This window comes from Mizuhopecten yessoensis, unplaced genomic scaffold (assembly GCF_002113885.1).
Source record: "Mizuhopecten yessoensis strain PY_sf001 unplaced genomic scaffold, ASM211388v2 scaffold715989, whole genome shotgun sequence".
NCBI classification, from domain to species: domain Eukaryota; kingdom Metazoa; phylum Mollusca; class Bivalvia; order Pectinida; family Pectinidae; genus Mizuhopecten; species Mizuhopecten yessoensis.
In genome coordinates, this window is record NW_018479892.1 from 12,632 (window position 1) to 38,260 (window position 25,629).

Genomic DNA, 25,629 nt, shown 5'->3' on the forward strand with positions numbered 1-25,629 from the left:
AGGTAAACAAGGAACATAAGCTCTTGTGAGCTATTATTGCGACAAACATATGTAAGATAACAATAACATATTATATTACAAGTAAAGGGAGATAATCACATATATTAATAAAAAAACCAGTTATAATCATCACAGAAAGAGAGACTATACATATACAGGTTTCTAAGTGATTGGGAATCCCCTACCTACAAAGGCCCCCGGAATATATATATATAAATAGTGTTAATATATGAAAAGCATTAAATGTTATCACAGATATGTAGTATTCAGAATAGGTAAATAAAAGACATAGTTAATAGTGAAAGAATACTTGTAAATCACACAAGAATTACGTAGGACTTAGGATTAAAACACTATGAAGTGGAATATACATACAATGCTAATATATCAAAGAATAAAAATTGACAGAATATACACTATTATAGTGTGAATTAAAAATGATACCGAAATCAATTAACAAAATGTTTGTAAAAAAATATATTTTAGAATATGTGGAATTAAAATACAAATAAGATGCTGCAAAAATATAGAATAGAATTAAAACATATAAGAAATGAAATAAGACAATAAAAGTATCACACAATCCAAAATGTCAGGTGGCAGAGGTAACCAGGGCATAGTATGAAGTATCACTCTTTGCAGATATTGCAAAGGCAGATGGGGCCATTCCAGGAATGGACCAGCCTCCTGATTTCTTTGAAGTTTTCAACTTTACGGAAGTCATTCGGGAGACTGTTCCCGGTCGGTAGTTTTGTTTAATATCTTTTTTCTTAAAAACAGGAACTACCAGTCCTTCAGAGGCACACTGATTTCAGTACAACAGGCTCTAAGGGATTTGAAGATATGATACCAGTGGCCTTTTTAGCCTTCTCCTTAGAAGATAGCCTTTTCAAAGGAGAGACAGGATTACATCTTTTAAAATAGTTTCATCAGAAGAATCTTCTGTACCAATATCAGAAGCAACATTTACATAAAAATTATTAATCACTGCTTGATCACTGATAATGGCCTCATTTTCCTTTAAAATTACGCTATTGCATTGTGCAGAGCCCTTATTTGATAAAAATGGTTTAATGGTGGGCCAGAAATCTTTTGATTTGGGACCACCTGCACAATTGTATTCTGAAATGTTCGCATTTAGAAAACATCCCGAAATGAGACTGTGTGATGTCGTAAATTTGTTTTTACACTCACTTTGGTGTCAATAGAATCAGGTGCAGATTGTCTTTACCTTTATGTGGTCCTTAATTACACGGGCGTCCGTACTAACAGTGGTAATCGCAGTAAACACGGACTTCAAATATAGCGTAGCAGTATCAATCCTAGGAGCACTCTGAACACTGATAACGGACGTCTGGAAAACCATTAGGAGGTGTCTCTACAATAACACATAATATACAGTTCAGCTGTGTCGGATAACTACATTGTATAATGTAAAACTTTAATATATTACCTAAAGGATACTAATAGAAACATTTTGAGTAGTAAGCATTCATTTTCCAGGCTCCCATCTCTACATATTTTAATTGGTTGCGTGTTTAGATATGCTGTGTAGACACAGGCGACAACATTGCTCATCTCTCAGAAAGTTAAAATTTTCAATCTCGGAAACAAATATAAACTACCAATTCTCGCAGTTCAAAGAAAGCTAATATATGAACATTGGTAAGATCGTTTTTTATTAATTTTCTTTAACTTTTCTTGGTTTACAACGAGATTGCATGCTCTTTTAATTGGATTTTCTCATTCCAATATGAATTCTTGAACTATATCTGTATGTAAATAGGCGTATATGTTGGTGTGGATATTGGTTACTCCCACCGCTAGGAAACAAAAGATTTGAGATACTCATCTTTTCGACTGATTTACATGTATCAGGCCAGGGTTTACAATGCTATTAACTACTGTATGTTAAGGTTTACAATGCTATGAACTACTGTATGTTAAGGTTTACAATGATGTGAACTATTGTATGTTAAGGTTTACAATGATATGAACTTCTGTATGTTAAGGTTTACAATGCTATGAACTACTGTATGTTAAGGTTTACAATGCTATGAACTACTGTATGTTAAAAGTTTACAATTATATGAACTACTGTATGTTAAGGTTTACAATGCTATGAACTACTGTATGTTAAGGTTTACAAGTCTCATTTGCAAGGTTGAATTTAACTTTCACGTTTGCCACCTTTCACATCTTGATGTATAGTGTACTTTGGTTTATATCAGAAAAATGTGATTATATTTTCAAGTAGGTATCACTGATTTAAAAAATGTTGTCTTCTTCTGTTAAATATCTTCTAATCTTGTTTTCTTTATTATGTATGCTATTTATTGTTTTTAGCTTTAAAAGCTTTTAATATATTATAACAACAAAAATGGAAAGCCAAATAGATTTAATAAATATTTTCAGACATCCATTCAAAATGATATACAAACACTATATGCAAAGATGATATGATTATTCATTCACAACACTTGCGGGCAAATATAGGGTTTAGACATTTTGTTTTTTAGCAGTTCCGGTTCCATATTTTATTATATGAATGATGCGGATATAATTGTAAAAGTATAGTACTAACATACCCCGGGTTTATTGAAAAACGCATCTGAAAGTGAATAATTTGTATAATTTTATGTGATAACTTTAACGAGTCATACAATATCGTAAGTCTTTTAACCTTTATATCCTTTTTTATGTATAATTTCTGTATTCAAAGGTATCACACTTAATACAATATATCTCTATATAGTATTTTTATAAGTCGTAAAGTAAAGACTACGAAAAACTACCACAAGATAGATATAAGGGATGAACTGTCCGGTTCAAACATTCGAACCATAATAATATACTACATTAGATATAGCGCCCTATCAAGCTAGCATAAGCCACTCTAAAGCACGTTAGAGTACATGTATATACAATTAATACAATAATCATTTACATTAATCAATACAACCTATTTTACCATGTCACATGAATCCGTAATGCCCTGCAACGTTTCAACGAACATTCTGCTACATGTGGTTGTTCGTTCAAACGTTCTACATTTGTACCGCCCTCCTTACTACATGTACCATTGAAACAGGGTTATAATTGTGCTATGACACTTTATACTCCAGAAGTTAAATTAAGGAAACATGTTAATGTTTAAGACCCTTAAAGATCTTTCGATCGACAATTCACATCCTTTCCTCAAACATGTCCGTTATCAGTTGACTTTATGCTTTGTAAACAACTGTATCTCACGTTTATACGAAGGATCGCTTTCATTCTCTTCTTGTACGAGCTTGTTTGCTAGCTGTTCTTTCTCCTTTTCAAAGAAGTACACATTTTTTCCTGAACTTAAAATCAAGGACAGTACAGTCTACATACATCAGGGGTATGCCTCTCTATCCTCACACACAACATGACTGATTATAATAAATGTTACTAGTTTGATTTATTTATCGTCATGAACTATACCTTTATTGATAAAAACATCCATGTGTTTCAACCTTAACTGCTTACATGTTGCAGTCCTTTCGACATTCGGGCTTGCTCGGGATTATTTCCGTGGTGGTTGTCAAACGCTGACTATTACACTGACTACAAAGTGTTCCGAGACAGCGTATACACGATGATGAAGACTTTAGGCAAGCTGTATTGTTGTAATTTGACCAGGAAATATTTCACGTGCATGTTAAAGTGTTCATGTACACTTAGACGTGTTCCTGTTGGTTTTCTGTTTTCGCTACCCTTGTGCTCAGTTTCAAAGCGGGATACTACTTGGTTTGATCTAGGTATAATAAATCAATTAAACAAATAAATTATATTAATAAAAAAAGAGATTGTACCAATCATAAATATTAACAAATTCGAATTCAAAATCGATTAAAGCCGTGATAAAATATTTCCAACGAAAGGATTACATGAAACGTAGGAACTTTTGAAAATGTACAAGTAGAAAAAGCTACTGGAATGATTTGCGTTTGTATTGCATAGATGAAACATAAGACGCTTAACCTTCCGGAACACCATGGTCCTAATTGTATTGTACTTTTACATTTATATTATTCAGCTGTTCATATTTGTTTTAGTATCGTCGATCTCACCTTCAATGTAGAGCTTTATTTACTCTTTGGTACTACCTTGTCTAGTTCTTACCTACGTTATCGATCACCAAGGCTTTCTCCAGTGTGACCGCTGACGTCACACCGATGATAAATGCACACTGATGCTAAATATTTAATTAAATATTGAATTTTAATAAGAGGAAGTTTTACGACGTTGCCAACATCGCCACATAAAAGACGTTAAGTTTGTTTGAAGTAGCGTCAGGGACGACACGGCATGAGGTTTAACACGAAAATAAAGCCACGTATGGTATCAATGTACTCTTCCTCCAATCTAACACAGCACTTGATTATTATCAATTTCATACAGGGATTTGGTGCACGTCACAGGTTGCTTAAGATAGCTTATCACATCAATTTAAAATGTCAACCTATATCAAGCCAATATCGTAAGCTATTTTTCTACCTTAATCACCATTGTGTAGGTGGTTTTCTTTATGCTAGTATTTATATAGACACTGAAGTCGTTTCACGTTAAAACAACCCAGCCATTAATGGGGAACGCACATGTGAATTTCAAAATATCCGGAAAGTGTTTCTGTAGGATGCTCTCACAACTAAAGATAGCAACGGCACGCTAAATATAGTCACGTTATGACAGGGGATCAGTGACCTACATTCCGCTATGTTGTATTATAGAAAGCAAGCATTTGTAGAGAATTGTTGTTTGTGGTTATTTGCTGCTACACCGGATATCAGACCACACCCACATGTATATTTGCCGCTACACCGGATATCAGACCACACCCAAGGTATCTGTAAAGGACTGATGTAGGTGGTTATTTGCTGTTACACCGGATCTTAGACAACACCCACAGGTATCTGTAAAAGACTGATGTAGGAGGTTATTTGCTGTTACACCAGATCTTAGACCACACACACAGGTATCTTTGCTGCTACAACGGATACCAGACCACACCCACAGGTATCTGTAAAAGACTGATGTAGGTGGTTATTTGCTGCTACACCGGATCTCAGACGTCACCCACAAGGATTTTTGCTGTTTCACCGGATCTCAGACCACACCCACAAACTTCTGTAATTCAGTCAACACTAACCTTTGTTTGTAATATCGAATCACGAAGTATTAGAAACTATTTGTATTGCTACACTGCACTATAACGTCATCAACCTGTGACAGGAACCAGACATTATTACGTGTTAGGATGGGTTGTGTCATCGTGAGGTAGTCAATACCTCTATTCTTTCTAAGAGAGACACTTTAGACGTCATGCTGCTTCGAACTTAAGCTGAACTGTAATGGTTCATCGTAAATTATGTCCTGTTCACCCCACACGGAAGTGTCAAGCAAAATATTCATATTGCGTAAGAAATGTAATTGGCTATATATATTACAGTTTCTGTGATAAAAATCAACGGCTCAGGAAAAAAATGACACCACAAGGTCTCCAGAGATGCAAATGAAGGCCATTGACAAGTGTTATGGTTGCCATCTCCTTTGGCGATATGGAAGTCGATGTTTTTTCCCCATTAAACTCATTAATGTACCTTGTGGGTTTGTTGTCACTTCCCTGGTCCTCATATTAAAGGCATGACCTTATTTGGGCTTCGCATAGTTTTCCATGCAGGGTATCGCCGATGAAACTGAAAACGCTAAACTTTCATACTACTTATCTTATTATCCCTGTACTTTTCAAATATTTGTTCATATTCGGTCACAGTTTCATTAATTTTGTAATTTGTTTTATAGTTCTGTTCAAATTTATGTTTATTATTGTGTAACTGACATTTTCCACTTCACCTATTGTATTTAAAAGATTTCATAAGATATTTCATAATTGATATCACCATCTTGCATTTCGCTCATATTTAAATCTGGCAAATATATAGTTCGTGTTCCGTTCCTATATATATCGTTTAGCTTGATGTCGCTCTTTCAGATTCACATCTCTTACGCGAAAGAATCCATGTGCCATATTGAGAGTGAAATATCGATAATTTTAAGTATAACCACATGCTTTTCTATATATTTTTTTTACCAAATATTAGAAATACGTTTTATTTTCTAATCTACCACGCCGGGATCAAAGTAAGTAACAGCCGTATCGCTTGTGCGTATGTTTTGTCGCTGTTTCATTTTATCTTCAGCATGCACGTTTTGTTTTTCAATTCAAATTACTGTACACACATCCGTGTTGTTTCCTTGTAACTCTTGATCAAGACTTATAAGAGTTCACCGAATACTTGTAAAACAATGATGAAAATTTGAAAATAATTGTATTGATAAATATTTTTTCAGATGCGTACTCGAGATGGTTAAAACTGGGTTTTCCTTTTGTAATCATGACAAGCAATGCTATACTTGTATTAAAATGAAAGCATAGACGATGTCTATCTATGAAAGCAGAACCACTATTAAAAAACTAATTTGAGTCACAATGCTTCGGCCCCATGTTCTGTGAGCAATAAAGTTCACAAGTTTCGATTAAAATGTGATATCCATGTGGAACATTGCAATCCCTGAATATATAGACAATACATCTAGGCGAGATTTGCTTACTACTAATTACATAGAATACGTCACTATTGATATTTCATTAACATATCTTAAATAATGTATTACACGAGACCTGCTTTATAACTTTTATGACTGACATTTGAACCTCAATTGTGATACCGGTATTTCACGCTGTTTGACGGAATGACAACGTTTAGGCAATAGTTTATTTATGACGTCATCCAATACGTTATTATTGGTGTTCCACTGAGCTGTATGGGAATAGTATTTTCTGACAATTATGAACGCTATTGTTTATTTTGATTTTCAGTTATATTGTGACGTAATTTCTATATCAAACATGATATTTAACTCTTTTTGATCGTCCGGAGATACATATTCGCACTGGCGGATAAACTCGTAACATCAACAACGTCATAAACAGAAAACACGTCTAAAACGTCAAAGGAACATGTATAGAACGTCACAAGAACATGTATAGAACGTCACAAGAAAACGCGTGCGTGGTAGTATTCACATTAAATGACCGCAGGTGTACATGTATATGATCACAGCAATTATATTTTGTATGCGTTACTTCTGTAAAAACTTCAAACTAGAATAATGAAGGTGCGTCTTCGTATCTCCTACATATCTTCGGTAGTTTGTAGTAACAGAGTCGATCACTCACGGTTTGGAACGGACCCCATGGCTACGGAGAGTCTCCGAAGCCACGATACTATACCTATTGTACGGTAAAAGCTTTGTTCGTTGCCGGCTCCGCCTGGAGACAGGACTAATCATTTCTCTTCTTCACAGCTTTCCCTTGACACTTTCACCATTAAAACAATTTTATCGATTCATATCTCTTTCCCGTGAACTATTGAAAAAACCCATTTGATTCTTGAACATCCTCCTGAGTTTTCCTGCTCAATGTTGCCGGGCGGATGTCTCTCATTAAAGTTAAATTGTGCTGGTTTTACAGAAAGTGCTCCCCATAGACCAACAACCCATGGCATTCACGACCGGGAAATAATTTGAACCCCTTTTTTCTTTCAAATAAATCCCTGGAATTGATTAAATTCATTTAAACAGTTTCTGATTGTAGGAAATGAGATCACGTGGACAGCAGGTATTCTGGAACGTCTGCTGGAGCCCGAGTACAAACATTTTGACAGTTAGGAGGCACACTGTGCATTTCTCGTAATTGAGTAAAATATCAATTAGGTTGCTTTCAGGCTTGAATTTCGAATACACTGTCAGTTTCCCTGGCGTGCTGGAAAGTGACAAAACAGAATGTGTCATGTTAAATTTTATTAGCAAGGCCACCCCCTTTAACAGATGGTAGTTTGTCTTTGTCCGCAGGCTTTAGAGTTGGTAGCTACAGGGACTTCTATTACTCATGTAGAAAACCCGTCATACAGGCTACTGCTAAAGGTAGTATTGTTTAGATATATCTTTTCACATTTCTGTTAGAATGGGTGATACAGACATCCTTTTAGTAGGCGTAAGTACAGACAATGCGAGCTACCATTAGTAATAGACAGGGACCCGTATGTAAGCATAGTGAGTAACACGTGACACGGCCAACAATTTGATATCGACTGAACGAGTACGAGTACGTTTTAAAATCACACATATACATCATTCATAAATCACCATGATATTTGTACGTTTCACAGTTTGTATTAATCCTAGTTACTTTGAAGAATTTCATGTCATAGACTGAAACTCAAAACTGTTCCGCTCTGTTAAGGGTATACCGGTCCCAAAATGGTGAACAATGGTACTCTACTGTTAACGGTCCCATGGTGGTGAACAATGGTACTCTACTGTTAACGATCCCATGGTGGTGAACAATGGTGCTCTACTGTTAACGGTCCCATGGTGGTGAACAATGGTGCTCTACTGTTAACGGTCCTATGGTGGTGAAAAATGGTGCTCTACTGTTAACGGTCCTAAAATGGTAAAAAAAATGGTACTCTACTGTTAACGGTCCCATGGTAGTGAATAATGGTACTCTACTGTTAACGGTCCTATGGTGGAGAAAACTGGTACTCTGCTGTTAACGGTCCCATGGTGTAGAAAAATGGTACTCTACTGTTAACGGTCCTATGATGGTGAAAAATGGTATCCGGTCCCATGGTGGTGAAAAATGGATGGTACTCTTTCGGTCCCATGGTGGGGTGAAAAATGGGGTTCCACTGTTAACGGTCCCATGGTGGGGAAAAATGGTACTCTACTGTTAACGGTCCCATAGTGGTGAAAAATGGTGCTCTACTGTTAACGGTCCTATGGTGGTGAAAAATGGTGCTCTACTGTTAACGGTCCTAAAATGGTAAAAAAAAATGGTACTCTACTGTTAACGGTCCCATGGTGGTGAATAATGGTACTCTACTGTTAACGGTCCTATGGTGGAGAAAAATGGTACTCTGCTGTTAACGGTTATATGATGGTGAAAAATGGTACTCTGCTGTTAACGGTCCCATGGTGGAGAAAAATGGTACTCTACTGTTAACGGTTGTATGATGGTGAAATATGGTACTCTGCTGTTAACGGTCACATGTTGGAGAAATATGGTACTCTGCTGTTAACGGTCGTATGATGATGAAATAAGGTACTCTACTGTTAACGGTCCCAAGGTGGTGAAAAATGGTATAACGGTCCCATGGTGGCGAAAAATGGTACTCTACTGTTAACGGTCACATGGTGGAGAAAAATGGTACTCTACTGTTAACGGTCACATGGTGGAGAAAAATGGTACTCTACTGTTAACGGTTGTATGATGGTGAAATATGGTACTCTGCTGTTAACGGTCACATGGTGGAGAAATATGGTACTCTGCTGTTAACGGTCGTATGATGGTGAAATATGGTACTCTACTGTTAACGGTCCCAAGGTGGTGAAAAATGGTATAACGGTCCCATGGTGGAGAAAAATGGTACTCTACTGTTAACGGTCACATGGTGGAGAAAAATGGTACTCTACTGTTAACAGTCGCATGATGGTGAAATATGGTACACTGCTGTTAACGGTCACATGGTGGAGAAAAATGGTGTTCTTCTGTTAACGGTCCCATGGTGGTGAACAATGGTGCTCTACTGTTAACGGTCCTATGGTGGTGAAAAATTGTATCTGGTCCCATGGTGGTGAAAAATGGTGCTTTACTGTTAACGGTCCAATGGTGGTGAAAAATGGTACTCTACTGTTAACGGTCCTATGATGGTGAAAAATGGTATCCGGTCCCATAGTGGTGAAAAATAGTGCTCAACTGTTAACGGTCCTATGATGGTGAAAAATGGTGCTCTACTGTTAACGGTCCCATAGTGGTGAAAAATGGTGCTCTACTGTTAACGGTCCCATAGTGGTGAAAAATGGTGCTCTACTGTTAACGGTCCCATAGTGGTGAAAAATGGTGCTCTACTGTTAACGGTCCCATGGTGGTGAAAAATGGTATTACAGTCCCATGGTGGTGAAAAATGGTACTCTACTGTTAACGGTCCCATGGTGGTGAAAAATGGGATAACAGTCCCATGGTGGTGAAAAATGGTACTCTACTGTTAACGGTCCCATGGTGGTGAAAAATGGTATAACAGTCCCATGGTGGTGAAAAATGGTGCTCTTCTGTTAACGGTCCTATGATGGTGAAAATGGTACTCTACTGTTAACGGTCCCATGGTGGTGAAAATTGTGCTCTACTGTTAACGGTTCTATGATGGTGAAAAATGGTGCTCTACTGTTAACGGTCCCATGGTGGTGAAAAATGGTATAACGGTCCCATGGTGGTGAAAATGGTGTTCTACTCTTAACGGTCATATGGTGATGAAAATTGTGCCCTACTGTTAACGGTTCTATGATGGTGAAATATGGTATTCTACTGTTAACGGTCCCATGCTGGTGAAAAATGGTATAACGGTCCCATGATGGTGAAAAAAGGTACTCTACTGTTAACGGTCCCAAGGTGGTGAAAATTGTGTTCTACTGTTAACGGTTATATGATGGTGAAAAATGGTGCTCTACTGTTAACGATCCCCTGATGGTGAAAAATGGTACTCAATTGTTAACGGACCCACGGTGCTGAAAAATGGCACTCTACTGTTAACGGTCTTAATATGGTGAAAAATGGTGCTCTACTGTCAACGGTTCTATGGTAGTGAAAATTGTGCTCTGCTGTTAACGGTCCCATGGTGGTGAAAAATGGTGCTCTACTGTTAACGGTCTCATGGTGGTGAAAATGGTGTTCTTCTGTTAACGGTCCTATGACGGTGAAAAAATGGTGTTCTTCTGTGGAAGGTCCCATGTGGTTGAAAAATGGTATAACGGTCCCATGTTGGTGAAAAATGGTATAACGGTCCCATGTTGGTGAAAATGGCACTCTACTGTTAACGTTCCCATATCAATAAGTTTTTGATATCCTGTATCTGTTACTAAGTTTTTGACATCCTGTATCTATTACGTAGTATTTGACATCCTGTATCTCTTACTAAGTTTTTGTCATCCTGTATCTATTTCTAAGTTTTTGACATCCTGAAATGGTACTCTACTGTTAACGGGCCCATGGTGGGGAAAATTGTGCTCTACTGTTAACGGTTCTATGATGGTGAAATATGGTATTCTACTGTTAACGGTTCTATGATGGTGAAATATGGTACTCTGCTGTTAACGTTCCCATATCCATAAGTTTTTGACATCCTGTATCTATTACTAAGTTTTTGACATCCTGTATCTAATACTATGTTTTTGACATTCTGCATCTATTACTAATTTTTTGACATCCTGTATCTATTACTTAGTTTTTGACATCCTGTATCTATTACTAAGTTTTTGACATCCTGTATCTGTTATTAAGTTTTTGAGATCCTGTATCTTTTACTAAGTTTAACAGATGCAATCATCTTTGTGTATGACGGTCACCTTTAAAGTATTTTAAGATAACACTAACTATGTACCAGATACAGAGTACTGGGATACAGAAAGTACATTGATTTTCACACGACCCTTGTTAGTTCCTATTTCTGAAACTGACTTAACACCTGTTTATCAGCGCAGACTAACATGTTTATACTTATTTTTTTTTTTTATATGTCATTATAATACATCCCTTTACTATTATAATGTTACGTAGGTCTGTTCCAGCATTTACCGTGATGTTTCGCGTTAGGAGTGATTAAAATAAAATGCAATACCTACCCTTACATTAAAAGAACCATAAATTATCTAATTAAAGTTTTTTTTTATATAATTCGTTTTAAAAACACACTATTAACATTACGATGGAACGGCTATTTTTCCGATAATCGATTGAAAACAAATTTGCATATCATGCTTTCCCCTTTTGAAATATTCTGAGTTGATTTAAATGCTATACAACTGAAATGTAAATGGTCATAAAGGAATGATAACACAGTTCACAGACAGTGTAACTAGTAGAGTTTTACAGCTACATTTAACATTTTGTAGAAAAGGAACATTCTTCAAATGTCAGCTGCAGCAAATGTTTCTTTTTTAAGTCAATATTAAGCCCTAACTCCGACATAGAAAGGTCAAACCGAGCGAATCAAGGAGATCCACTCAGCACCTCCTCCCTCGTATCTTACAGACAAGATGGGGTCATTGTGGCTTCCGTTGCAGACGAGACAACCTAGCGTCGCCAAGAGGTGTAATCCTTTCGTCATTCCATCCCACTATAATATACCAACGTCTCTGGCACGCTGTACAACAATAGAATGAATACTTCAAAGGATTTAGAAATAATTAAACGTGGGTTGAAATATGCAGCTTACCGTCTTAATCATGTAATGACGTCTTCTAGTTCTACAGTCGGTTCAGTTTGGCCTCTCCATTTGTCGTACATACATATATCTAAGATAGGAAAAACTTGATTGTTTGCTTTACAGATATACCATTGTTTAACCTCTCGATCTGGTTCCTGTATTAATTAATGATTTGATGTTTTATTATGATATTGTAAGTCACATAGCAATATGTGAACCACAGCTTTTGATTTTTATAGTACAATTGTAAAAATCAGTTATTGTATGGGTAACCTGCTTTGTCTCATTCCTTAAAGTTACTGTAAACGTCTACCCATGCCCAACTTTAAACAATACAACTGCTCGGTAATAAAAATGTCTGGGGAACCTATAGCTTTGCAGCATGGAATCGTGTGACTGGTTTCGTAAGGGCTCCCACGACCGCCTCTTCCTATACGTGTAGACGGTGCATGGCAGTGAGGTTTCCGTAAGGGCCCCCACGACCGCCTCGTCCTATACGTGTAGACGGGGCACGGCAGTGAGGTTTCCGTAAGGGCTCCCACGACCGCCTCGTCCTATACGTGTAGACGGGGCACGGCAGTGAGGTTTCCGTAAGGGCTCCCACGACCGCCTCGTCCTATACGTGTAGACGGGGCACGGCAGTGAGGTTTCCGTAAGGGCTCCCACGACCGCCTCTTCCTATACGTGTAGACGGTGCACGCTAGTGAGGTTTCCGTAAGGGCCCCCACGACCGCCCCTTCCTCTACGTGTAGACGGTGCACGGCAGTGAGGGTTCCGTAAGGGCTCCCACGACCGCCTCGTCCTATACGTGTAGACGGGGCACGGCAGTGAGGTTTCCGTAAGGGCTCCCACGACCGCCTCTTCCTATACGTGTAGACGGGGCACGGCAGTGAGGTTTCCGTAAGGGCTCCCACGACCGCCTCGTCCTATACGTGTAGACGGGGCACGGCAGTGAGGTTTCCGTAAGGGCTCCCACGACCGCCTCGTCCTATACGTGTAGACGGGGCACGGCAGTGAGGTTTCCGTAAGGGCTCCCACGACCGCCTCTTCCTATACGTGTAGACGGGGCACGCCAGTGAGGTTTCCGTAAGGGCCCCCACGACCGCCCCTTCCTCTACGTGTAGACGGTGCACGGCAGTGAGGGTTCCGTAAGGGCCCCCACGACCGCCTCTTCCTATACGTGTAGACGGTGCACGGCAGTGCGGTTTCCGTAAGGGCCCCCACGACCGCCTCGTCCTATACGTGTAGACGGGGCACGGCAGTGAGGTTTCCGTAAGGGCTCCCACGACCGCCTCTTCCTATACGTGTAGACGGTGCATGGCAGTGAGGTTTCCGTAAGGGCTCCCACGACCGCCTCTTCCTATACGTGTAGACGGAGCACGCCAGTGAGGTTTCCGTAAGGGCCCCCACGACCGCCTCTTCCTAAACGTGTAGACGGTGCACGGCAGTGATGTTTCCGTAAGGGTCCCCACGACCGCCTCTTCCTATACGTGTAGACGGAGCACGCCAGTGAGGTTTCCGTAAGGGCCCCCACGACCGCCTCTTCCTATACGTGTAGACGGTGCACGGCAGTGATGTTTCCGTAAGGGTCCCCACGACCGCCTCTTCCTATACGTGTAGACGGTGCACGCAAGTGAGGTTTCCGTAAGGGCCCCCACGACCCCCTCTTCCTATACGTGTCGACGGTGCACGGCAATGAGATTTCCGGAGGACACAACAATGGCAGGCTAAATGTCACCTCGCGCGTGTAATGTACGTGTGGATTGTATACGGTGCACGGCAGTGATGTTTTCGTAAGGGTCCCCACGACCGCCTCTTCCTATACGGGTAGACGGTGCACGCCAGGGAGGTTTCCGTAAGGGCCCCCACGACCGCCTCTTCCTATACGTGTAGACGGTGCACGGCAATGAGGTTTCCGGAGGACACAACAATGGCAGGCTAATTGTCACCTCGCGCGTGTAATGTACGTGTGGATTGTATGCAGTGACCTTGAGATGTCATTTGTATCAATGACAACAGATTAAGATTATCATGAGACAATTTATAACAACTAACACGTTTTTATCATGTTGTGTCTTTAGCTTGTAGGGGATACTGTAGTAGGGTGGTGTAAGATATAGCCAATCCCTGTAGTGACACACACGTATAATACATCTGTTTTTATCACTCAGTTGGTTGATGTAGAAAGTCAAAGTATATAGTTAGTGAACCATTCAGCCGTATCGTCCAGTTTAGAATTTCCTGTGGTACTATGGCCAGTTCATAAAAGTCCCTGTCAAAAGTTTTAATACGTAGATTCCCAATCTATTTTGTGCAATGTCCGTCAGCAATGATGGGCTAGGGTTAGGGTTAGGGTTCCCAACAAAAATGTAATTGTCGAGAAAGGGTAGGTTCACTAGTGGTAAGTCTCCCTATTGCTATGTTGACATACAATGTATCAAGGACTGATGTATTTGATGATTAGATTAACTGAATACAGCTCGCGAGGTTAATACGACCGACGAGGTCAATACATTTTCTGATAAATAATAAAGACGGCATCGTTGATACATCTTAAAATAAAAGTGAAGGACTAAGCAAGGTGTTTTTACCTTTTACGAGCAGTTCTTCAAAAACATATGTATCTTTATACAGCGATACATAGTCAAATAGAGCCCCAAGATGGTCGAACGCGCTAGCGATACATAGTTAAATAGAGACCCAAGATGGTTGAAAGCGCTAGCGATACATAGTTAAAAAAAGCCGCAAGATGGTCGAATGCGCTAGCCGATTATACTAGTATTCGTGTTTTGTTTTATTTATATCTTTATATAGCGATACATAGTTAAATAAAGCCCCAAGATGGTCGAACGCGCTAGCCGATTATACTAGTATTCGTGTTTTGTTTTATTTATATCTTTATATAGCGATACATAGTTAAATAAAGCCCCAAGATGGTCGAACGCGCTAGCCGACAAATAGTTAAATAGAGCCCCAAGATGGTCGAAAGCGCTAGCCGATTATACTAGTCTTCGTGTTTTGTTTTATTTATATATTTATATAGCGATACATAGTCAAATAGAGCCCCAAGATGGTCGAACGCGCTAGCCGACAAATAGTTAAATAGAGCCCCAAGATGGTCGAAAGCGCTAGCCGATTATACTATTTTCGTGTTTTGTTTTATTTATATCTTTATATAGCGATACATAGTCAAATAGAGCCCCAAGATGGTCGAAAGCGCTAGCGATACATAGTTAAATAGAGCTCCAAGATGGTCGAAAGCGCTAGCGATACATAGTCAAATAGAGACCCAAGATGGTCGAAAGCGCTAGCCGATTATACTAGTCTTCGTGTTTTGTTTTATTTATATCTTTATATAGCGATAAATAATTAAATAGAGCCCCAAGATGGTCGAAAGCGCTAGCCGATTATACTAGTCTTCGTGTTTTGTTTTATTTATATCTTTATATAGCGATAAATAATTAAATAGAGCCCCAAGATGGTCGAAAGCGCTAGCGATACATAGTCAAATAGAGCCCCAAGATGGTCGAAAGCGCCAGCGATACATAGTTAAATAGAGCCCCAAGATGGTCGAACGCGCTAGCGATACATAGTCAAATAGAGCCCCAAGATGGTGGAAAACGCTAGCCGATTATACTAGTCTTCGTGTTTTGTTTTATTTATATCTTTATATATATGAAGAAAAAAAAGTCGGTTAAAAAGGGCTCATTTTGTCTCTGTGTAAATTTTACCGCCAAACTCAACAAAGATATTGTCAACCAATAGTTCATTCAATATCCCGACTTCATCATCAGCATATTTCATATTTGCCTTCGTTGCGATTTTTGAAAGCAATATGCTCCAAAATGGTTCCTTATATTTTTTCGCGTTTATTGTGAACAAAACTCTCCTTATAATAAAACGAAGGTTTAACTTCGGATGAGGTATCGTAGTGAGCAGAGTTAAAACATTGAAAGTTCCGAGAGGTAATCCCGAGGAGCGGGTGCTGGAAACTGAAAAAGCAGCAACCTGGGTTGATACATGCTTTTGTTTTCGCTGTATATGACGGTATTTAAATAGGTGGCCATTATCAGTAGGTTTGACATGTAAGACTTTTTATCTTGAAATAACATCTCCAAATGTGTACAAAGTGAGGTTTGGTTACAATGTCTACACACAAGCGGCTGTGTTAAACTCGATGAGTGTAAAAAGGAATAAATAGATAAAAACCAGTGTCAACACACAGGGGCATCGAACGGAAAAAGAAATAGAAAGCGAGCCGTTCCTACACCTCTTGATGTGTCTATGAGGACACAGGAAGTATTAAAAAAACTACGAAAGCCAAGCATAAGCCCTGGATTTCTAGTGGTTCCCGGCCTTCTTAGTGGGCTGTTTTGATATATGTGGTTCACTGATCAGAAACGAAATTTTATTGATTTCTTCTTTTCTAATTCCAAAGAAATAACACATCCAAGATATGGATGTTATTGGAGCGGTCGGTTAGGGGAACCATTAACTGTCTTATCGCACGATATAATGGAGGAATCTGCAACAGATGAGGATGGTTTGAAATAATTGAAGTTATTTTATTGCTTCATATCAGGAGATACTGGATTGAAGATTACAACATTATTGGAATAGAATGTTTGTCATCGTCGTTTTTAGTATTGCAACATGGACTTTTTTAATTAAAATATTCCGACTTGTTAACCTTCAAGGAAATATGGTAACAGTTACGTACAAATATTAGAAAACACAAGATTTTCTATTTTCTTTTTATCTTTCTCATATATATCACGAATGTTGTTATATTTGACACGAGAGCTGTTTTACAGAAATATTCTCATCCTGTCTGTAATAGATCACCCTTCGTGGTCTAAGTAGTTATTCCTGTAATCTCCAATGTACATAGATATTCCATTGCTCTCTTATATAGATATGCCTGTGCTGTTCTATACAGATATCCTCCTATTGTGTTTTATATATATATATCCTATCCTCTATAACATCTTCGTTATCTCCTTTGTAGAATTTGATGATGGTTGACGGCACGGAGGAAAACAACACAAACACAGAGTATGCGTCAAATTATCCAATTATATTTGCATAACCAATACAACTGATTTTATAATCTTCAAACTACAAAGTTTTATACTCTAACAAACACAGATCTATAGTACCTATGTAGAACGGTGATTTATAACGCCATTATAACGGTAGCAAAACAACCCAAATAATAGAAAGAATTTAACTATATTGTCATACAATGATTAATGATCACACACATAGAAAGGATATCACTCTGTGGTATCACACATATATTTTTCACAGTTGTTTCTAATGTACGTTTTCTTCAAAAAAGGTATTAAAATATGAAGTACATATAAAACGTAACCAACAACGACTATCAATATAACAGAGAAGTTTATCATAACAAAGTATCATCAACATCACTGCAGTCTTCTCCTGTAATGGACCATAGCTGTTGATAGGACGTTAAACAATAGTAAATCAAACTAAACCAAACCTGTAATGGACCATAGCTGTTGATAGGACGTTAAACAATAGTAAATCAAACTAAATCAAACCTGGAATGAACAAACTTTCAAAAACCGAAATATCAGATGATACAATTTGTTTTTACATTTACCTTTGTTGAATCCTAATCACACGGAGGTTGGTGATCGGACTAGGTGCTAATATTGTTAGAAAATGGTCAAAATTATCTTTATGACGTCACTTCAATTCTTAAGTTATGATACTCTCCGCCAAAAGTAGTATTGTTTTCTTGACAATTCGCTTAATTTTCGTAATTTATGATTCATTTTAACAATTAAGGAATTTCATTTTGGCAAGTATCTGTTACATAGACCAGAACCTATCCATTGTTCTCAGGTTCATATAACTGCATATTCACCTCAACAAATGTCAATAATTGATAGGAATAGCATCCTATTTTCATATACAAATTATCATGACCAAAATGTGGTAACCCCGTTTAATACAATTTACTATCATGGCCAAAATATAGCAACCTCCTTCAATAAGATAAACTATCATAACCAAAATTTATTAATCTCTTTTAATACAATTAACTATCATGGCCAAAACGAGTAACCTCGTTTAATAAAATTAACTATCATGACCAAAATGTAATAACCTATTTTAAAATAATTATCTATCATTACTAACGAAATGTAGTATCATCTTTTAACAAATAAACTATCATAGACCGGAATGTAATATCATCTTTTAACATATTAACAATTATAGACCGAAATGTAGTATCATCTTTTAACATATAAACTAGCATAGACCGAAATGTAGTATCATCTTTTAACATGTAAACTATCATAGAACAAACATGCAGTATCATGTTGTTTAAAGCAAGTTATCATAAACCTCAATGTCGTAATCTCTTGTAGGTATGAAAAACAATTATATAACATCCACACATCGAGTTACATTCTGGTATACCGGATACTGGTGTTTTCATTTACTGTAGATTATCAATAACTTGCAAAAATATGAACATTATTTTCGAATTCATGTAACATTTAATATTTATGCAAAAACATATCTTTTAAGTACATTTGTTCTGAAGGTACCTCTTTTCCGACTACCATATTTCTGAATTTCCCATTATATCAAATATCGCACATGACAATTAGAACGTTCTTCTCTCAGACATTAACATTCAGGAGCTTAAATATTCACTACTTAGTTGTTTTCGACCGAATTTAAACAAATTTAATTATGTACAGTTCGTGTATTTCAAACTGTTATTTAAAAGGTCATTCCCTTTTGTTACTTCATAATTATATCGTTAAACAAATAATAAGACTGATTAATATCTACACACATGTAACTACTCTAGAATTTAATATGAATTGTATTGCAGTTCAGCCTACGTAAATCTGGGAATGTTTTATTGTTCATTTTGTTTGTTATAAAAACATTCTATAAGGATTAAATAACACCAAAGAAAGTTTTATATTTTGATATTTAAACGTAACGATCCCTGTAACATTTTCTTTGTTGTTAGTTGTCAGTGTTTTGTTCCTAACATTTATGTTAACTCTTACGTGTTGTTACATATCAGTGTATCACATATCCTCGGCAATTCAACTGCTCGTTATTAATTGGATGCCACTGTGATATATATATAATGTTATCTATATTCGGACAGGTAGAAGCCTATTTTATAGGTCACCATGACGACACAGGGGTGTACATTTCAACAATAGTAAGAAGTACCTACACGAAAGTGACATAATAAAGGAAATTAAACATTAAGTGGATATATAATGTGGACAAGTAGAAACGTTACCAATGAAAGTATAATGCCTCGTTACAAACTGTACAGAAATTAATAATACGCCAATGTGTCCTACTTGTCATAACTCGGTCTTTCTAGGTTTTCCGAATTCGTTATTAGAATTCAATGATATGACTAGCTTACATAATCTAGTCATGTATTCAAATCATTCTAAAAACATCATAAGACAACAATATTGTGACTAGTTTATGATATTAGTTTCATAACAGTACTTTATTTCACAGTACGTCCTAAACATAGATCATCTGTAACCCTATATATACAGACCCTTCCCTCGAGATCACATGGCAGTGTTGTGTTTAACGTAACTGTCAACATGTATCAAACACATACAAAATAAAACTTCTATAAATAACTAAATAACCTTCATATATATCCTGATGGTCTCGATGTTAGGAACCGCCTCCAGATTGTTGATGTATATATATGTATAGAGAGAGTTGCTGAAGCCTTTAGATTTATGTTGATTATCAACTTAAGTACATTTAGCAATTGTGTGTTTTGTCATATGCCTTTCGAAAAATATATGTGTCTGTTTGACTAAAATCATTTGCAATTTCTTAAAATACCATTATACATATAAGGAATCATTGTGAGAAAGAACCATTTTATCTGGTTTACCTTATTGATGTGTTGTATTTCCAATAGTAAGCTGATAACACATGTAGTTTATAAATGGACCTTATAACATATTTTCAAACCATTCTAATAACTACAGTGGGAGATGATTTATTATGCTTCTGAAATAATGAAATAATTTAATTCTACGGTTGATATATATGTGCTATATTTACTATAAATGTCCTTGAATCTTTCGCCTTTTTATTGTAGCTGTACAACAAATGATAAGATCTAACTATGAGGGAAATTTTCATAAATCTCTCTCGTCCGTCAGATATTTGTCCTTGGCTTGCACTTGTACGAGTTCTTCCTTTGTCTGGTACATTGGGCCATCAAACGAATATTTAGCGTGCGCATTATAAGGTCCCTCATATCCCTCTCCGTAATCATATGGAATCTGGCCGTTAGTCACTCCAGCCTTCCCGTTCATAGTGGGCCCCCCAACCGTACCGTCCTTGTTTCCTGAGTCGTCCTCAAAAGCACCATAAGAAAACATTTTCCCTGAGCCGTCTGACTTCAAAGTGTCCTCGGGTTTCCACATATCCTCTGAAGGAGGGTCTGCCCAGGGCTGTTTCTCTCCGGACGCAAAGATTCCGTAGAACGTTATACCAAGGAAATGAACGACACTGGCAATGATGAAGACGATCTCCCATTCATCTGCAGTCTGAGGAGGTGGTATGAATATAGTTTCAGTAAATCATATCGATTGTAACTTTCTCATGAATTTAGACAAAATGAATGAATTGCTGTATTTATCACTTTTCTCTGTAAGGGTTTACTGATAAATAATTAAATACATTTTTTCATTGCAAATCATAATTTATTATTTATTTATTTTGCTGTTGAAAGTAAATTTTGATGGGTCAATTTATTTTAAACACATATTGGATTGGTTGGCAAAACCACTGCCATATTAAGTAAATCAATATGGTGAATACGGTGATCTGACATTGTTATCTCCTCCTAAGGCTCAGTGAATATATTTATATGGTGATCTTACATTGTTATCTCCCTCTAAGGATCAGTTAATCTATTTTCCTCGTGTAGATGAAGTTAGGCATTAATTACAAAGAAATCAAAAGAAGATACTTACTGCTCCTTTGGTCAGCAGTTCCGTGAAGATTGGACACAGCATGCCTGCCAGTGTACCCACACCATTGGACAATCCCATCAAGATACTGGCGTAGCGCGGGGCGATATCAAGGTGGTTCACGTTAAACCCTGGCAAAAAAACATGGATAGCTAGTACAATAGACGAATAATATGTAACAATCAATGGAAAGATAAGATTGTCCAAAAATTAAGTTGGCTTACCAAGCGGGACACTTTTAGTTTGGGTATTCTGATGTATGTACCATTCAGTATTTCGTTTTTACGTCTAGTGTGTATGTTGTGTACAGAGTGAAACTTGGTTTGCCAGCCCGGGCACATTGACGTAGTTTAATACGTATAATTTTATTTTGCTTGAGCTGAAGTTGGTGTATCAAGACCCCCCTCCCTCAGAAAAAAATCTTTATAATGAAAAAACGGGCTGTCCGTGTTATTATGGCTAATACACGTCTGATAAATGTTTGACACAAACAGTGGTTTGAGAGATACAAGAAGGAAATCAATTTAAAGCGATACACGATTTTAAAATTAATTCCATTTATCGTGACGCTCAAAACATTTAGTTCAACCATCGGTATTTATTCAAATTGTATTTGTGTTATTTTGTTTTCACAGTTCCCATAATATTTGAATGACTATAGATGACACATACATCCCGACAACCATTCCAACATGAGTTCAGCGACTACATACAAATTGTGACAGAATGAATTGTATTAACAACTTCTGCAGAAAAAGAACTTACAATCTTACAGTCTCTCTGTGTAACAGTTTTGTTTAATGAGTTTAACAGATACTATCGCATCGAAACTCTATTGACGAAACAGCTTATCTCTTGAATAACCAAATGTCTAATGCCATGGCAAAGTAATTTATCACTTTTCTCGCACGTGCATAATGTAATTTTTCAATCCAATACATGTGCAGATTAAAATGTATAGCTAACTCTACATGTTGCCTTGAGAATTCTATAAATGTTAAGTAATTTAGCTATGCATGCTGCAATCACATTATTTCCTGTTGCAAGGATATATGGTGTGGACAGCATCGATTTGCAAAGTTAAAATGATTTTAAATTGGCCTTTTAATTAAGGCCAAACTCATAGCTGAGGTTGTGGTGTTTGCTATTTGTATTTCTCTCCAGTCTGATTTTTTCTGACCAGCCCAAAGTACGTATAATGTTGATCAAATTCAATACCAAAATCTCTTTTTTATTCTTTAAACGAAAGGATTAAATGTTTTGACAATGAAACTAAAAAAAAAAAAATGATGTTAGGACGACAATGTGGATAAAAACAGTAAATAAGAAAACAGCGGAACAAAAGAGACGCCATGAGGAAAAGAAAACACTATTTTAGAAGAGTAAGCATTCATGTACCACATGAGTCAACCGCCATGGTGTCTCCTATTTATTTCAGACAAGAAAGTAAGGTCTACAGCACAGTAATCAGGTCCTAAAAACCAGAAACACATAAAAACTGAGATATCAAGTCCAATGACCACAGCCTTTCTGCAACGTAAACTGTAGCCTCTAAGGTAAATACCGTAACTAGTAACGTTTCTATAAAGTGGACTCATTTGTCGATTACTAATTGACATTTAATATTTTCTGATATTATTCCGACAAGGTTTGATGTGCTACACACATCACCGTTTTGCAGCTTTTGTCGTTTTTGTACATTTAATCCATTCTATAGACTTACTCTATGCATTGGAAAATTTTCGAAAATTTAACCCCGCGTAAATAACCCGTTTTACAGTAATACGAAACTAATTGAAGTATTGTTTGGTTGCAATAAATTACAAGTGTTCGTTTACCTAACCACCAATAAACTGCATTTTATTCAGAGGATGAATGTTCGTAATAGAGAAGCCCTTAGTTAAAGGGCGCCACTATTTTAACTACCACGCTTCATAGTTTAGGATTTCAACCAATCAAATTGACTGAAGGTGTTAATCAACCATCCCTTTTCCATTCAATGAATGGCTTGGAAGTTGATAAATCGAGCCAATTGTGACAAAAGATGTTTTAAGTGCACACTGTTTTAAACATAATCCTATGAACCTCAAAATACACTCTACACCAAGGTGTTTGTCTCATACTAAAGCTGGAGTGTAATCAAACAAGTTTAGTAATCTTAAGGGTTGTTATATCATTGGTCAGCAATCAACCGTACCGCCCGTCGCACACTAGCGTGCAAACGTGATACAGTACATATCGCCGGCAGCCAGCAGCAGCCATTAAGTATCTCAAAAGGCATCATTTGCGTTTGGATCGGTGTCAATTTAGGAAATCACCAAAACCCTACTTAAGGCCTTCGTTGACGTGCATCCGCTTTCCAAATGCATAATGTGTATTAAGAAAGGCGACAACTATTGACTAACGGGACGTATTCGCCTGACACTAAGGGAGTGGTGTATTATAGTATGGGTAGGGCTATGGAGATGATTAGAACAGTTGAAATGCCAGAGTAGTAGAGCAGCTCTATGTTCACACCTTTTAATATTGCAATTTTATCTTTGGTATACCAAAATAGCTGCCGCCGCCTTTAAACGTGCTCTGAGAAGGTCAAACTTTGCATTTTAGACAAGTGGCAACTTTCTCATGCATTTTCTAACTCCTCTGTCTCCAGTATAAACCGTAGTACAGTAATTGGTGGCCTGCTGTTAGGAAATGGACAGCTAATGATGCAGAGATAATTCGATCATGGCGAACACCGCTGAACAAGCACCTGCTATTTTATAACACAACAATCAAACGGCGACTGCAACCCGAATGTTCTTTATTACCATATATGGTATGCTACATAATTAATTGGCATATTATGTCCATTATTGCACCGTATGCGTCAGTAATGTGTGATTGGATTGTTTGGATTGTAGCTACAAAAACCGTGGATTATCTCCACTATGGGTCTATAATTTCTATCAAAGCGATGATTAGGAGATAACACTTGGAATAGAGTACGGGTATCGCCTGACTGACTGTCAATATGTCCTTCTCTTTTAACATAGATCGTTCAGGCGTGGCTGCATTCACAATCAGTTTGTTCAACTCGGCTGCATTACACGGGTTTTACATTTAAATCTATTTTACCACTCGGTCCCACAGAATGCTAACATAATTCTATAAAAAGGGGCCTAAAGGCTATCTTTGTATTACAGTAACTAACGTTTTTCATTAATCAATTTGATTAACGGGTAAAATGTAAAATGAAGTATAGCTGATTGTTTGTTTAGTTAATTTTCTTTGAACATTATTGCTCTTCAATTTCAGTTTTAATCTATAATTGTCGTGAATAATGATATAAAAGTATCTGCCTGAAGTAATAGTAACTGCAAAATGTGTCTCTTAAATGAAATATATTGTAACACACGCTGGACACCAAGGCAATGCTTCTTGTAATTTTAGACCGTATTTATCGCATACACGTATACCGTCAGAGGTTCGTTAAAATCTGTATTATCTTGGATAGCTTTTACGGTGCTATCGACGCTTTTTTAAAAACCGGAAAACTTCCTCTCAATTATCACGATGAAAGTAACATGTCCAACTCCTAACGCCACACAAACTCTTTCGTGCAGTCACGTAAAGATTACAGCACAACAATGTTTCAGTTCAACATTGTCATACTAGTATATAATCTGCCTTCATCATGGGCTATCTCCGTAGATATGTATCACAGGCTATCTCCGTAGATATGTATCACGGGCTATCGCCGTAGATATGTATAAAGTCACCAATCGAAACACCTGCTCTTATCATCGGTGTTCAGTTTTAAGTGTTCTTGTGTATTTCTTTGTTCACATTTTGCTATAGTTTCAACGATTTTTATTAAAATGACATTATTGTTTAAATTTGGATTTTTCTTAATTAGTTTTATCTCATATGCGTCAGCTCTATTATTATTTCGTTATATCGAGCATTAATTTGTTTTCGTGTCGTGTGAGTTTTGTGAGGACATTAAATACTCATACGACCGTTAACTCACCTTTTATCAGAGGTACCATTTCACAATGCCCATCTTAGGGAGTATGTATGTCAAAGTTGAAATCATTTCCAATAGCTTATTCTAAATATTATAATTTCCTCGATACATAAGCCCTATTGTCCCAAAACCCTTATGGACAAGGTAACCTACATGATAAATTGTTAATACACAGTAAAGACATTCTGCTATAATAATCGTGATCTGTTTTGCCTCCAGATTTTGAGAGGCTCATTACGAT

The 25,629-nt window shown here is 37.3% G+C and overlaps 1 protein-coding gene across 3 annotated transcripts in view; it reads right to left on the reverse strand.

Annotated features, from left to right (window-relative positions):
- Window positions 1-17,412: 17,412 nt before the first annotated feature.
- The window catches only part of LOC110441482 (vesicular glutamate transporter 1-like), a 49,826-nt gene continuing 41,609 nt past the window's right edge, over window positions 17,413-25,629 (reverse strand). For 2 of the 3 annotated variants that reach the window (XM_021484644.1, XM_021484643.1), the window contains 2 exons: window positions 21,383-21,510; window positions 17,413-20,953 (listed from right to left, as the gene is read on the reverse strand). In XM_021484644.1, coding sequence (XP_021340319.1) covers window positions 20,540-20,953; window positions 21,383-21,510 — 542 coding nt within the window. In that variant the 3' untranslated portion in view covers window positions 17,413-20,539. The remainder of the gene's footprint in view (window positions 20,954-21,382; window positions 21,511-25,629) is intronic. The other variant, XR_002461875.1, reaches the window with a different exon arrangement.